Below are 15140 nucleotides of genomic sequence, written 5' to 3' on the forward strand. Positions count from 1 at the left end.
AAGCCTCCCTGCTAGGCTTCCCACAGTTCGCCACTACAAAGTTCACTCTCAAAGATCCTTCTGCAGATTCTCCAGCTTTAGGATCATTTAAGGCCTCCCCCTTCTCATCTACGGCCCTCTCCTTTACCTCCTGGCTAAAAAGTCATTTCAAGTCAAAACCCTTATTGATGCTATGGATACAAAGGGAACCAGAATGCAAGGACCAAATACTCAGCAGCAAGAGCCAGGTTTTGGGGCTGAGCACTTCACCCACCTATTTCTTTTAATTCGCATGATTACTCCATAGCCTAGATCATATTAATAATGTCCATGAGCCCCATTTAGCCTGCCACTGACATAAAAACAAGAAAAACTTGCCATGATTTAAAAAAAAAAAAAAAAAAAGCTAAAGGTAGTCAAATTGGAATTCAAGTTACAAATCTGTCTTATTCTTTTTTTTTTTTTTTTTTTTTTTTTTTTAAAGATTCTATTTATGTATTTGACAGAGAGAAATCACAAGTAGATGGAGAGGCAGGCAGAGAGAGAGAGAGGGAAGCAGGCTCCCCGCGGAGCAGAGAGCCCGATGCGGGACTCGATCCCAGGACCCAGAGATCATGACCCGAGCCGAAGGCAGCAGCTTAACCCACTGAGCCACCCAGGCGCCCACAAATCTGTCTTATTCTAAAGGTTACACTCAGAACTTTAGACTTCAACTGGCGAGGGCTTTTAACCAGTTTACACGAAGAGATGCAGGCCTTTTCTTTGGAGAAGGTCAGCATACAGCAAAACAAAACAAAACAAACAAACAAAAAATGCTTGGGTCTAAGTAGATTAGGGGTAAAGGTTGAGTTTCCTGCTAAAGTAAGTAGTCTGGCAGTTCTCTATAGGCTCTTTTTGTCTGACACAACCTTGGCCTTGTCCTTCCCTGTCGCAGTCTATACCTCTCCATCAGATAAGTGAATGGCCCAGTGAGATTCAGAACAAGAGGAGTGACTCCATGAAGTCAGGACACCCTTTCTGTGACAAGACAGAGGCTGGCGGGTCCCAGTCATTCCATCCCCCTGTTTTGGAAGCTCCTACGCTCTGCACACTGTCTGGAATTCATTAAGACAAGAAAACAGGCTGAAAGCCGTATTTCAAATTTTATTCAGCAGAAGTTTTGTGAAAAACAATTTGGTCATGTGGGCACGCTCAAAATCATCACCCTATTTCTCAATCAAATCTTTCAGTCATGTGACCGCACACTCTTGGAGTCTGTATCACAACCCTGTCTTAAGGTACGGGCCAGGGCTCCTTAGGGTAGTGCAGCTAGGTTAACTCCAAGTCACCCAGAGATCACATTCAGAAGACCAAGAATCCTTCCCTGGTTTCATTAGGGTAGATCTAAAAGTGAACTTTTTAGAAGGGAAAGTTGTTGGGTTTGGGTTTTTGGTTTTTAATCAGTGCGGAATGACTGCCAGGGAGCATCCCTAACCTGATCATAACAAGCAGCACCCCATTTTTTTTTTATTAAATGTATTCTAATCCCGGAAGTTGTTAATTCCAAAACAGCAATAAAGACACAACTCCATATGGAGACAGAGGATTTATGGTGAGAGCATTGGGGTAGTCTTTCTCAAACATGAGTGAGCACCACCAACTGTGGAGGGCTTATTAAGACACAGACTCCTGGGACTGCCCACCAGTGTCTGATTGAGTAGGACTGCGGTACAGTCTGAGAATGTGTATTTATAATAAGCCTTAGGGCCACATGTTGAAAAGCCACTGCTCTCAGGTGGTGGTGGTGGTGGATGGGCTGCTGTTGCAGGGAACTGGGGTGGTGATTTTACTCCATGACGTAGAATAGGAAGCCCTGAAGAAAGGTGGGATTCAGACAACACAAAAGCTTGGAGAGTGGGATTCAGAAAACACAAAAGCTTGAACAGTCTCCACACAGGTGGCAGAAAATCCAAACTAACCATGTATACTTAGAAGAGGAATTTATTGATTAAATAACAGAAAAGGCCAAAGATAAGCCTAACTAGGCCTACCAAGGAAAGCCACAACTTGATCCGGAGGTGAAACACTCCTAATAGGATCACAGCAAAGATGGCTGGCCATCCACCCAAAATGCACACTTTTCTAGCAGACAAACATCGCTGCCAGCTGACATCTGCATTTTCCAGCTCCCACCCCTGCATCCAGACACAGATGGGAGTCTGGTCCTTGTCAATAGCATCTGAGCAAAAGTGAGGCCTATCACTTTTGGACCTTAGTTATGCCTTCTCCTCCTCTTCCTTTCTACCACCAGACACGAAGGACTCCAGGGTCCTAGGCAAAGGGAGAACCAGAAGACAGAAGGAGTCTGAGTCCTTGATTTGCCAGGTGGAGGAAAGCTGCCTGCCAAGCAGGAACTATTTATACTTACGACCGTTGCATGTCATTTTGCTACACCAACTAACGTTAACCTAATTTAAGAACTTGCTTGTTCTCTGCCTACGAGGTATCTTTATGCTAAACCCCGACATCTCCCCCAAAGTTCAAGATCAATGGAAATAAAAGGAGAATCTTTCTGTTAGCACCCTAATAAAATCCTGGGATTCATTTTCACTAGTCAACATGTACCTCCCTAAAACCAATCTCCATGATAAAGAACCGTGGCAGGGCCTGGGTCAAATTCTCCACTCCTAGAACCGTGAAACTGAAGCAGATGGGCTGAGCATGTGGGAAGGGGTTGTTACTGGAATTTGGAAAAGAGACTATGAGCAGGCAAACTAAAGGTGTCCACTAGAGAAAACACATAAAGAAAGGGAAGTTGTCTGCCAGTGAGAAGTGACTAGAACGATGCCAAGTATATGAACCCAAGAATGAGAAAGAAGGGTAGAGCAGACCAGCAGAGTGACTGACTCAGTCAGTATCACTGACTCCAAAAACAAACCTCAATTAACTGTCCTTGTCATTCAGCCTCCTGCTGTTAAATCACGCCTTTCAGTGATTATGATGCTATGACCAAGCAAGTGCCATCAAAACTTCTGGTTCCTTTCTGAATCAACAAAGACTTCAAGCTTCCATATGCAATCAGTATCATTAAAACTGCATTCCGGGATACCATCATGTAGCATGTACATATACAGCATTTACTTAGATAAAACATCATTAGTGTTTACCTACTTAAAGAGAAGTGGACAAATGACTTGCTAAGATGACGCAAGGTATGGTTCCAAAAAGTCTACACACCAATTGTCCAACACGCAAGCCAGTGTCAATTTCTCACAAACAGTTACTCTCCAAACACGATTCCTTGCAGCAAATGGACAAACTTTTATTTGGAATGTCAGGAATCATGCTAGTTGCCTATATTTTTAGGTACTGTTTCACTACGCTTTTGCAAACTCTTCTTTTAAAACTAAATAAATGGAATTTTTAAGAATGCATGGCTGGTGTCATCCTCTTCCCTTGAAAGTAAATGACCCTAACTGGCCAACACTATTTTAATGTTTATTCATAGTTACTCTCTGCCAAAAGCATTATAAATTAGTTGCAAAGGGTTCTACCAGCCAAGGTGCCAATGTTCTAAATTTAAATGGTGCTGTTATGCAGGCTCAGTAATACAACAAAGCAACAGCACCTTTCCATCTTTTGCTGAAAAACTACAAAGGCTAAAAAACAAAACAAAAATGTACCCGATTCTTTTGATGGAGGAGGGATTGTTGCATTATCTGTGTTACTGTTCACTGATTCAATTTTAGAGTATTCTCTCCAGCTGCTTGGGAGAGATGCAAACAAGACAGTGTGGCCAGATCTCACTGAGATCCTCCAGTAGGCTCTACCGGACTGTGCTAGGTTCCAACCACTTTTCCTATTCTGCCTTTGATCACAGAAGAATACAGACATCAGGAAATCATCTTCAGGGTTTCTGCATGCTTTTCCTTTCATCAAGTTTCAAATCTCCAGTTACAAAACTGAAATGTATGTTCTGAAAAACATGTGTCTTTTTTTTTTTTTAGGATTTTATTTATTTATTTGACAGAGATCACAAGTAGGCAGAGAGGCAGGCAGAGAGAGAGAGAGAGAGAGAGGAAGAGGAAGCAGGCTCCCCGCCGAGCAGAGAGCCCGATGTGGGGCTCGATCCCAGAACCCTGGGATCATGACCTGAGCTGAAGGCAGAGGCTTTAACCCACTGAGCCACCCAGGTGCCCCAAAATATGTGTCTTGAAACCCGTTTATATTTAGGAAGATTTTACAATAAAGGTACCAAAGGAAATGCAGCATTCCTATCTGTCAGTTTGTAATTTCATAGATAAACTCTGCCATCAGGCTAAATGAATCTTCCCAACTTCAAATCTTCTTCTCACCAAAACAAGTTAAGCTTCCTAGAAGGCAAACATTCTACAATGTAAGTTCTACATTCCCAACAGTGGAGACCACCACTTTTCCCATCCTGCCTTTGATCACAGAAGAACACAGACAAATGCGTGTGAATGATTCAGCAAGTTATCCTACTTTGGGGAAGGGGCGGGGGTGGCGAGGGTGAAGGCCACAGATGCCTTCCTGAAGTTGCTCAACAAACCACAATTTTCTTATAGAAGGACAGGATTCTACCCGTGCACTCCACAGACCTGTAACCCACTGCATTTGGATTTAAAATATTTGTTCTCACATGACCCAGGATTTTTCCTTTTGAAAGTCACCACTCCATGAGTACTTGAATCAAAGAACACAGTTACTGGAATTCGAAAGCTTTGAAGATTTTTGTTTTAAGTTGTTGAATTAAAAACGTGCTATTGCCTGTAGATGTCAACACTGATGAAAGCTTGAGGTGCTGTGTGGGAAGAGAGGCTTCTTGAATTTCCATTTCTGCACCAACACTGACATTTTCACATCAGTGTGAAGAGGAAGCGTGATCTAGGGGCTGAAACACAGGACTGCAAGTCAGGAGTTCCGTAAGAGCTGCTCATGGTGTACGTGTATATTGTGTTAAATGACTCTTAAGCTCAACGCTTTAATTCTAGAGCCCTTGGCCTTCTCCTTTATACCAAAACTTAATTCAAAATCCAACCAGAAACCATTCCTAGGCAAAGCCTGGTCAAACAGGAATGATCTCAATGCAGCAACAGTGAAAAGAGCAAGGGGACAACTCAAGTAAGATGATCCTGGAGGAAAGAAAGGATAATAAAAATAACAAGACCCATCTCCACTTTCAGTGGAGGTTTATAAAGACAAGCATAAATCTGTGACTCACTCAACATTAGGAAAACACTTAAATCCAAGTTATAAACAGTTACAGGGAAGATTAATGTCTGTATTTTTCTCCACTATTCATGTATGGCTTTAAACCAGTCCTGTGTGTCTCCTAACACCTATGAGGTGAAGCCTAATGTTAGAGGTTAGTGGCTTTATAGGCAATTCCTTTTAGCCACACAGCAACCCTACAAGGTAGCTACTGCCCCCATTTTACAAAGAAGGAACTGAGATTCAAAGAGGTTAGGGAACTGACATTTGAAGAGGTTGGGTAACTTGTCCGAAGTCACACAGCTAGTGAGTGGTAGCACCAAAATCTGCACACTTTTTTTCAGACACGCAGGTCTTGCCTCAAAATCACCTCCTCCGTGAGGTCATGGGATCTGATATCAGATCCAATCAAAAAATCCCCTTCTTTCCCAATCACACTGTATCAATTACACCCTATTGAGCAACAAAAATTATACTGTCCATTTATTTGGTACATTATTAACCACGTTCCCATCTCCAAAATGGAACGCCACGGTAGCTGGAACCTGACCTGTCTGGTTCTACATTTGATTCCCTCCAGCCCAGCACAGAGCCTGACACACCATTGGCACTTAATAAATAACTTCTGTAAGGAGGGAGAAAAGGAAAAACAAATAAATTGAGGTCCTTCTGACCCAAAGTTAGACAGCCTCTGCTTAAAGTGACTGAGCGATGTTTTAAAAACACCTTGGGGAGGACACTAGGGTCCTCATGATTCTGAGCTTCCATTACTTCCCCGTGGGTTTTTCTCTCACCTTTGCCCCACTCTTCCCCCTGCCTCAACTTCTGACTCAGGTGGAAAGCAACCAATAGGTTATCATCTGCCACACACCTGGGGCAGCGCCTATTGTTTGAGAAGCCCACGGAAATTTTGAAACTCGTAGACAAGGACCTCATGGTTCTGAATCTCAGGACAGAGGTCTCGCAGCATGAACACCGCAAAGGTGTATCCCTTTGTTCTTTGTGGCCTGCGTGAAAGGCCAAAGGAGGGAAAGAAATAAGGAAGTCATGTTCAAGAATCAACCTAGAGAAAGGAGGAGCCTGGTCCTCGCCCCAAGACCTCAGGGACAGAGAACGGCAGGGAGGTGGGGCGGGGGGGGGGCAATCACAAAAGAGACCCAGACCTGCCTGCAGGTCTTTTTGCCCTCAGCCTACATCTGCCTCCATAAAGACAGACCATGACTCAGTGGAATCCCCGCCCTAGAAATGTTTGCTAGACTCACAAAAACCAGCTTACAACCCGCGACTTGCCTTTACACTATCAAAAGCCTGTAGTAATTCCATTTAATATCTCTGACCCATTTTCTTGATTATTTTCTCCAAATTATGCATATAACTGGAGTGGAGTCAAACATATTTTTATAATTTACTTTGGTGAGACAAACCTAACAGCAAAGTACATTTCATACTTAAAACACCCATGCAAACACATACACAAAACAAGTGAAACTCTTGCTTACTGTCCTTGAAAAATGCGCCCCCCACCGAAAAAAAATAGCTGAGTGGTTTTTTTTTTCCCCTATTATTTATCCTAATACTGCCAGTTCTGAAACAAAGCAGTTGGAGGGAGAAATTTAGTAACTTTGATTTGTCCCAAGATACATTTTTTTACACTGAGGTCCTATTCCTGACAGTAAGCACATGTGACCTGTTCTAAAAAAAGGATATTTTCCACTTCTTGCACAACTGGAGCAGATATAAACATCAGCCTGTGCAAACTGCACTGCAGAACTCAAAGGCAATTAAAAACACACACACATACATACACTTAAATAAATTCCATAAATAGCCACACTCAGGAAAAGGAAATTTCTAATAACACACAGAACCAACACTTACAATCCACTTTAATCAAATTTCCCATCTAATCATACCACAAAACTCATTTGCATAATAAGACTTGAACACCTGCCAGTGTGAGGCACCTCGATCTTGCCTATTTGGCTTCAGATTCACAGATCTATATGTGTCTTAGTTATTGTCAGGAAGAAGAACAAAATGTCCACGTTAAAGTAGAAAAGAAAGAATTATATTACTAATATGTCTAGGCCCTCTGCAAAGCACTTTAACAGATTTTATTTCCACTTTAAAACTTATCCCAAAAGTAAGAGAATGGTTCTCTTGACCCCATTTTACCGTTAAAGAAACTGAGGCCCAGAAGCTAAGTGTCTTAAACACACATGCAGCAGTCACGTGGCAAAGCCTGCACAGAGCACTTCGTCATGGCTCCCTCTGAAGCCGTCCGTGTGCAGCTGGTCTCTGCCACCACCAGGTGCTCCCAGACCCTCAGGAAGGTTCGGGAGTCTGCTGGAACATTTAAAAGGCAACCAACCCCCCCAGAAGTCCATGGAACTGGACATGTTCTCCAAGAGGTCTAACATTTTATTGAATGTTGTAGAGAAATAATGCTTGAGTATTGCTTGACCTTCGAGGCCAAATGCAAATATCCCTACCTGTTCCCAAAACTGGCTTCCAATGTCCCTTCCTTTGGGAAAGGCCCATTGCTGATGCCCACCTCCCCATCAGCTCACGCTCTGCCTCGTATGTTTAGCTGGGGCCATGTGTTCTTTCCTTCCCCCGCTGGGAGCTTTGGAGAACATACAGAACTATGCAGTGCTGCATTTCTGCTGTTGTGCACGGTCCTCTTATGTGGCTAGTGCACAAGAGCTTGGGGCTAGAGCCAGGCAGTCTCAGGTTAAAACCAGGCCCATCCACTTACTATATCCCAGTTTCTTTCCCTGTAAAATAGGAATAATAGGGGGCACCCAGGTGGCTCAGTCAGTTAAGCGTCTTGCCTTCAGCTCAGGTCATGATATCTGGGTCCTGGGATCAAGTCCTGTATCGGGCTTCCTGCAGGGAGTCTGCTTTCCTCTCTCTATCTCTCTCTCTCTCAAATAAATAATATTTTTTAAAAATAGGAATAATAAAAATATATATACCCAAGGTTGAAGGGAAAACTAACTGAATTAATACAAGCAAAACATACAGTGCGGCTGGTACTAAGCACTGTAAGAATTACCAGTTTCAAAAATTATAATTAACATCCTAGTTGTTTTTATTCATTATTATCATCTCATGCAAGTTTTTGCAAAGACTAAGTCCACATACATAAAAACAGACATAAAAACCCTGGCACAGGGTATGTGCTCCATGAATGTTAACTATGTTTATTGGTGTTAATTTGCACATACCAGAGCTCAGTAGACACGTGCTGAATATGAGGTTTGAGGCCACAACTGCTTTTTTTCTTTTTTTTTAACTAGCACTAATAAATTTTTATGGGTTGGATCAAAAATATAAAATGTGAAAAAATGTCTCTGAATACCTCATTAAGTGGTGGTATTCATTAGGAGACTGGTGGTTGTTCACCAACAACCCTGGCCTTAGGAAAGAAAGCCAAAGAGAACCAAAGGCAAACACCTTCTGGAATGTCAGAACTCACTGCTAAGTAATAAAGAAGTAATAACTAATAACCAGAACACCATTTGCTAGCATTTTACTGAACCCTTACTTTGTGCCTGGCACCATGCTAATACTCTCCCACAGTCAATGTCACAGCTACTGTTTTTAAGACCCCTAGGATGCAGGCCTCCATTAGTCAGATGAATAAACTGAAGGCAGGAGTCACCCAGCCTTCCCAAGGTCACCCAGCTAGTTAGAGACAGTGATGTCAGAATAATGCTGGCAGTTCCCTGCAGATCGGACAGACAGAAAAATCAAGAAAACTCGCAGAAACCAGTAAGAGATTGACAGTTTTGTTTTGCCAAGAATGGATTACCATTTCAAAAAAGTGTATTTTTAAAAAATATTTTTTTAATATTTTAATATTTTATATTAAATATTATATTTAATAAAATATTTTAATCAGAGAGATTTCTCTTTCAAGTAGAAGTTCGAACTGATAGATCAGACGGAGAGCCAGCTGTGTTCCACAAGTTCATTCAGATGTCCGCGTTCCTTCAAATCTTGTCTTGTCAGTGTTCCCTAGGGTATTGCCCTTGGCTTTATGGTTAAGCAAAATAACTACCACCGTGTCTGGGTCCCAGCCTGCAATAAGAAGGAAAGACAGAGTAGAGAACACACAGGTTCAGAAAGGGTATTTTTAATAGGAAGACAGGAGACAAAATCTCAGAATAAATCCAAGAAATAGCAAAGGCCTTATACTAAAACGTGTGAGTGTGCGTGTGACACAATAGTCTTTATCTTTCTCATTTCACCACGGACCTGTGAAAACTTCACACATCATGAATCAGCATTTGGGAACTACAGCTGTATCCTATCTTGCCATAATAAAACTAAGACTCACGCTCATTCCCATTTCTAATTTGCAGGAAGTTAGACAACAGTTACCTAAAATGCAATTAAATTTTGGAAAAGAGTAAACTGGAAATAGATTCGGTCAATTCTGAAGTCTGTCCAGGAAAGGGGCATTAGTGACTACAAAGCCACAGAATTTCACACCTAGTAAAGTGAACAGAGAACCTTAAACCTGAGAGATGTGACCATGTTTTAAAATGTTTTCAGATCCCAAAGCCCTGCAGAGAGTTCCTGCACTGCTAGGAATGCACTGACCAGCTCCACATGTGTTTCCCTGATGGGACTGTGCCGATGTGTGAATTCTGGGTTCACCCTTGATATCTGGCACTTTTCCCCTGCCACCCACCATTCAAAGCTCATTCCCAGGAGAACACACAAAGGCTTCAAAAACCTTGCTGGGTGATGCAGGGGTTGGTGCCTAGGTGACTCGGCTCAGGTCATGATCCCAGGGTCCTGGGATCAAGCCCCGAAGGGGGGCTCTCTGGTCAATGGACAGTCTGGTTCTCCCTCTCTCTCTCTCTCTGTGCTCTCTCTCTCAAATAAATAAAATTTAAAAACAAACAAACAAACAAAACCTTGCTAAGGAAACCAAACTGCAAGCAATTCTTCATTAGAACCTTCCCTCATAGCATGTGTCTTCCTCTAACACAGATTTGCCATTGAATATGACCAAAAGGGGGTTCACGCGATCTAAACCCAGAAGCTTCACACTCCTAAAGGCCAGGAGGACTGGCTTAGGAATGAAACTGTCTTTCGTCATGAAACACCTGCACATCTGAGCTTAGCCCGAACAAAAAGTACATAAGCTCCTCTTTGGAGAGACCTTGGCGGTACCTATTTTAAAAGGCTGCAATTTTGTTTTGTTTTGTTTTGTTTTGATATTTTATTTATTTATTTGACAGACAGAGATCACAAGTAGGCAGAGAGGCAGGCAGAGAGAGAGGAGGAAGCAGGCTCCCCGCTGAGCAGAGAGCCCCATGCAGGGCTCGATCCCAGGACCTTAAGATCATGACCTGAGCCAAAGGCAGAGGCTTAACCCACTGAGCCACCCAGGCGCCCCAAGGCTGCAATTTTGAATGCAAAATCAGAACCAAGCACCCCATCCTAAGTGGAGTCCTAAAGGAGAAAGTAACACCTGTTCAAACAATGAACATTACTGTGCCAGGCAAAGTTGTAGGCCAACTGGAAACAGGGGTGACTGTGCCCCTCATGGGCATCTGGCAGGGTCTGGACACATTTCCGGTGGTCACAACTGGGGGCAGAGGGTTACTGGCCTCGAGCAGGCAGAGGCCAAGGATGCTGCTGAACGTCGTGCAATACCCAGAACTGTTCCCACAACAAAGAATTAAACAGCAACTGCACTGAGGTTGAGAAACTCTGCTCTAGATTCTAGGAACACAACAGTAAACAAGGAACAGACAGGAACCTGCTCCCTTGAAGCTGGCAGCCTACTGGGGAGAAACATAAACATAACATATTAAAAATGATAGAGTTAGTTGTAATATAAATATTATGGAACCAATAGAGCAGGGCAAGGAAGATGAGAGTCTGGAGGGAAAGCAATTGTACATAGTGGGATGGGCCTGCTAAGGATATTAAAAGTAAGATCTGAAGTTGGTGAGGAAGTGAGCACTATGGCTCTGCGGGCAAAGATGGTCCACACAGAGGCACCAGCAAGAACAACATACAAAGGCCTTATGATGAAGGGGTCTGGAGTGCTCCAGGAACAGCGACAAAACGAGCTGGACAACAGCGCATGAACTCGGAGCTGACAGGGAGCTTGACCATATAGGCTGCCTTTTGTCAATTAAAGGATTTCGAGTGTTACTGAAACTAGGAGCCACTGGAGAATTTTAAGCAGAGAATGGCATGATGTGGCACGTTTTAACTCACTGTCTCTCAGCACTGGCGATGACCATTGAGGGCCAGATAATTCTCTGTTGCCGGGGCTCTCTTGTGCATTACAGAATGGTTAGCAGCATCTCTGGCTTCCATTTACTGAAGACCAGTACCAACGCCCTTTCATTCGGACAACCAGAAATAACTCTGGACATTGTCAAATGACCCCTGGGGGGCAAAAATCTGCCCCCCTCGAGAACCAATTTTAACGGGAACATTAAAGCTGCCATGTAGAAAATCCACCAGAAAGGTGGAGAAGGCAAGAGAGCAGTTAAGAGACTACAGCCATCACCCTGGCACAGGCTGGTGAGGACTTGCACCAAAGAGGGAGCAGAGGAGCTGCTGAGAGGTGGGCCGACTCTGAACACATTTTCAACTCCAAGACGCAATCCAGAGAATATAACTGATAGACGAAATGGCTACGGCAGTCTTAACCTTTCCATTTCTGCTTTTTCCAACCAACACTTAAAAGAAGGGAGGTGCCCTGGCAAAGACTTCAGACAAAAAGCCATGAGGAGGCCCCCAACAACATGTAGCCCTTTTAAAGTCACACAACAGATGCCAATGACAATAAGTTAGACAACTGTGGAAAACAGTATAGGGAAATTTTGCCAACCCCATATATTTATTCACAGATTTTATTTAACTGGTTTATTTCAAAGAGCATGTGTCTGCTCCACAGACAAGTTTTACAACAACTTTTTTAATTTAGCATTCCTCTCCATACCGGTTCTGTCCCGCACCTGTTTCTAGCTTCAACGTGTGAAGCCATTGCTTCCCACGTACCCACATTTTTCCTTACACATGCTAGCTAGCTACCGAGGACGTTCACCCTTGCAAGTAATTTTTTGCCGACTCTGAAAAAGAACAGGCCCAAATCCTTCAACATGAGTTTCATGGCACTCATTTGGGTTTTTCCAGATGGTATTTTCCTCACTCTCTCAAACTCATTTAATGTTATGTATCAGCTCCCATCAAAAATGTTCCAAACAGTCCGGTTAATTCATTTCTTTCAGGACTACACACACACACACACACACACACACACACACACACTCAAACACTCACTCCCTCATTCTGGCCATGTAAGCATTTGCTTATAGAAGCAAAAGCAGAGACTGCTCGGTAAAACACTGGTCCCTTCAGCTGAATGCACATAAAGCCCCAGTGAGCATAACCAACAATACCCTTTACACAATATTACTCAAAACCCCCCAACCCCCAACACACACAATCTATGCTCACACACAAAACAGCCATTATGAAGAGAAACCATCAACTAAAGGCTGGTTTTAGGCATCTAGCTGCATTTCCTTCCAATCCCCTTCAAGCATCTGCAAAGAGACTGCTTTAGCAGCCCAGTCAGTGGGTATGTCGTTCCCAGATTTTCTTCCCAGACTTGGATTCAGAGTCTTGACACAGCCCTCAAGGAAACGAACCTGGTGCTGCTTGCCACCAGAGCAAATACCAGCCCCACGCGCCCCAGAAGCAAAGACTGCACTACTTCCCTCCTGATTCAGTTGCCCTTCTCTTCCTCCACCCTGATTTCTGGAACCTCTCGCCCTCTGCCAGCCAGGCCCCTTCACCCAGACTCTGCCCGCTGCGAGGGGTAGGCAGGAAGATTTGAGATGGGTACAGAAGCACTGCTGAACCTTCCCGGTAAAGCCTCATCTCCTTTCTCAACTGAAAGGGGTGGACATAAATCCTTTTCTACTATCACAACCTCAAAGGACCATCTCCCCCTTGGTAAACAGTGGAAATGCCCCGGGGGACCACAGGACAGAGAAAGGAAGATACCCAACCCATTCCGATGGACGAGTGGAAATGGAGGTAGCATAGGAAGTGGGCACTGGACGCGGTGGGGCGCCAGACCAGCGGGTGTCTTCGCTTCTCTCCAGAAAGTTTTGGAGCAGTCCCCAGCAAATAAAACACGTGTCGCGGCCAAGCAGGGGCCCTGCCAAGCAGGTGTGTCCCAATATCCTCCAGTTCCAAGGCTTCTTCCCCTCCAGGGGAGGCCTGGATTTGAATGGAACTCTGTTGCCTAGGGAGTTTGACCTGGACGAGAGACACGCCCACCCGCGGCCCCAAACCGGCCCGCGCGCGGGTGGCGAAGTCTGCAAGGTGAGAGGCGGGGCTCGGGAAGCATCACCTGGAGGCTGCCAGGGGCGGGCTTTCCCTGAGGAGCCCGACTCCTAGGAGGCGACAACAGACTAACTAATTGCTTCCCTCGCGCCTCAATCCACCCCAAGCACTCCCTCTCTGAGTCCTCAACCCGCTAGGATCTCCAGAAAAGGGGTTCACGAGAAACTCTTTTTTTTTCCCTCTTTCCCACCCGGACAGCGTCCGGGACCCGCGCTCCTCCTCCCCAACCTGCGCGCCAGGTCCCTCCCCAGCCCCCACCCGATCTCAGCAGCTGGTATCCCCAGACGAGGGAACCCTCACCTGGGCGGGCTGTCCCGGGCTGCCCGCTGCGCCCCCGACGCGCACTTGGGCGGAGCCCCCCAGGGGTGTCCCGGCCCCGCAGACGCGGCCCCCAACTGCGGGGGGCAGTTCGCCCTCTGCCCCCGGGCAAGGACACGGGGTCCTTGTCCCAGAGCCCGAGCGAGCGGCTTTCCCCGCCCCAGGGTGTGGGGCGCGGGGCCCCCCAGCCGCCAGCCGCGCCTCCCTCTAGCTGTCACCACTCACCTGCTCTTCAGAGGTTGACTTTTGAGTTCGTAATAGGTTTTGGGCTCTTCGTGAAACTCCTCCCCGACTTCGAAATCCGGCACGATCCCCGATTCCGACTGCATGGCTCCCGCTTCCCGTCCGTCCACTGCTCGAAAGTGAGACCAGAGCCCCGGGGCAAAGGGAAGGTGACGGGGCCTGGGTCCCCGGAGCGGTGCGCCCCCGCGCAGTGCCCAGCTCAGCCCGCTCGCCCGCTCGCTGCCGCCCGCCCCGGCGCGGCGAGTTTACACTCGCACCCGGGCGGGAGGGGCGGGCGGTCGCGCGCTGCCTGGGATCTGTAGTTCGACCCGGACGGGGTGTTCCCGGCTCGCCAGGGGAGCCGCTCCCGCGAAAACTACAACTCCCAGAAGGCCAGGCGGGGGCAGAGGCAACGTGGTGGACACCGCTATTGCAACTCCTGTTTGGATTCATTGTCAATGTCAGCAGCTCCTCTTGCTCTTTTCTCCCCACTTGCTTCAAGGGTACAGACTTGGCTATTTAATATTAATAAGAATGGACTCAGCCTTGCTCTCCTCCCGTCACCCCTACTCCCAGCTCAGACATTTGCGAGGGCACGCCAACTCCGTAATGAAATAAATAATAATAATAATAATAATAATATATATATATATATATATATATATTTTTTTTTTTTCATCGTGAAGGGTTTGGGCACTGGAAAGTTTTAGCCTTCAAGGCTGCCTTAAAATAAAAAGACTTACTATCAGGCTGTATGCTTCCCAGCGCTTCTGCGACATACCAGCTTGTCCTCGGATTGGAATGGAGTGAAGGAATTTGCCTTCGTTTTATAATTAAAACATTATTGTAAAAAATTTTTCTTCTGCATTCCTTTTCTATAACTCAGTCTGGGCTTTTACAATACTATTCATCCTGCTGAGTGGCTCTTTTCCCTATATCCGGTTAGCCACTTTTAATCTAAAGCAGCACTTGAAAGTTTCTGTTAATTTTAAAAGGCACGAAGTTACGAAACA

At 45.2% G+C, this 15140-nt stretch overlaps 1 protein-coding gene across 4 annotated transcripts in view; it reads right to left on the bottom strand.

Moving 5' to 3' along the window:
* Positions 1 to 14432, bottom strand: part of MITF (melanocyte inducing transcription factor) — a 228308-nt gene extending 213876 nt beyond the window's left edge. For 3 of the 4 annotated variants that reach the window (XM_045077891.1, XM_004738344.3, XM_004738342.3), the window contains exon 1: positions 14131 to 14431. In XM_045077891.1, the coding sequence (XP_044933826.1) occupies positions 14131 to 14234 (104 nt within the window). In that variant the 5' untranslated portion in view covers positions 14235 to 14431. Of the gene's footprint in view, positions 1 to 14130 lie in introns of all 4 variants that reach the window. The other variant, XM_004738343.3, reaches the window with a different exon arrangement.
* Between the last annotated feature and the right edge of the window lie 708 nt (positions 14433 to 15140).

Source organism: Mustela putorius, unplaced genomic scaffold, assembly GCF_011764305.1.
Source record: "Mustela putorius furo isolate JIRA1106 unplaced genomic scaffold, ASM1176430v1.1 tig00000095_pilon_pilon_pilon, whole genome shotgun sequence".
Taxonomy (NCBI): domain Eukaryota; kingdom Metazoa; phylum Chordata; class Mammalia; order Carnivora; family Mustelidae; genus Mustela; species Mustela putorius.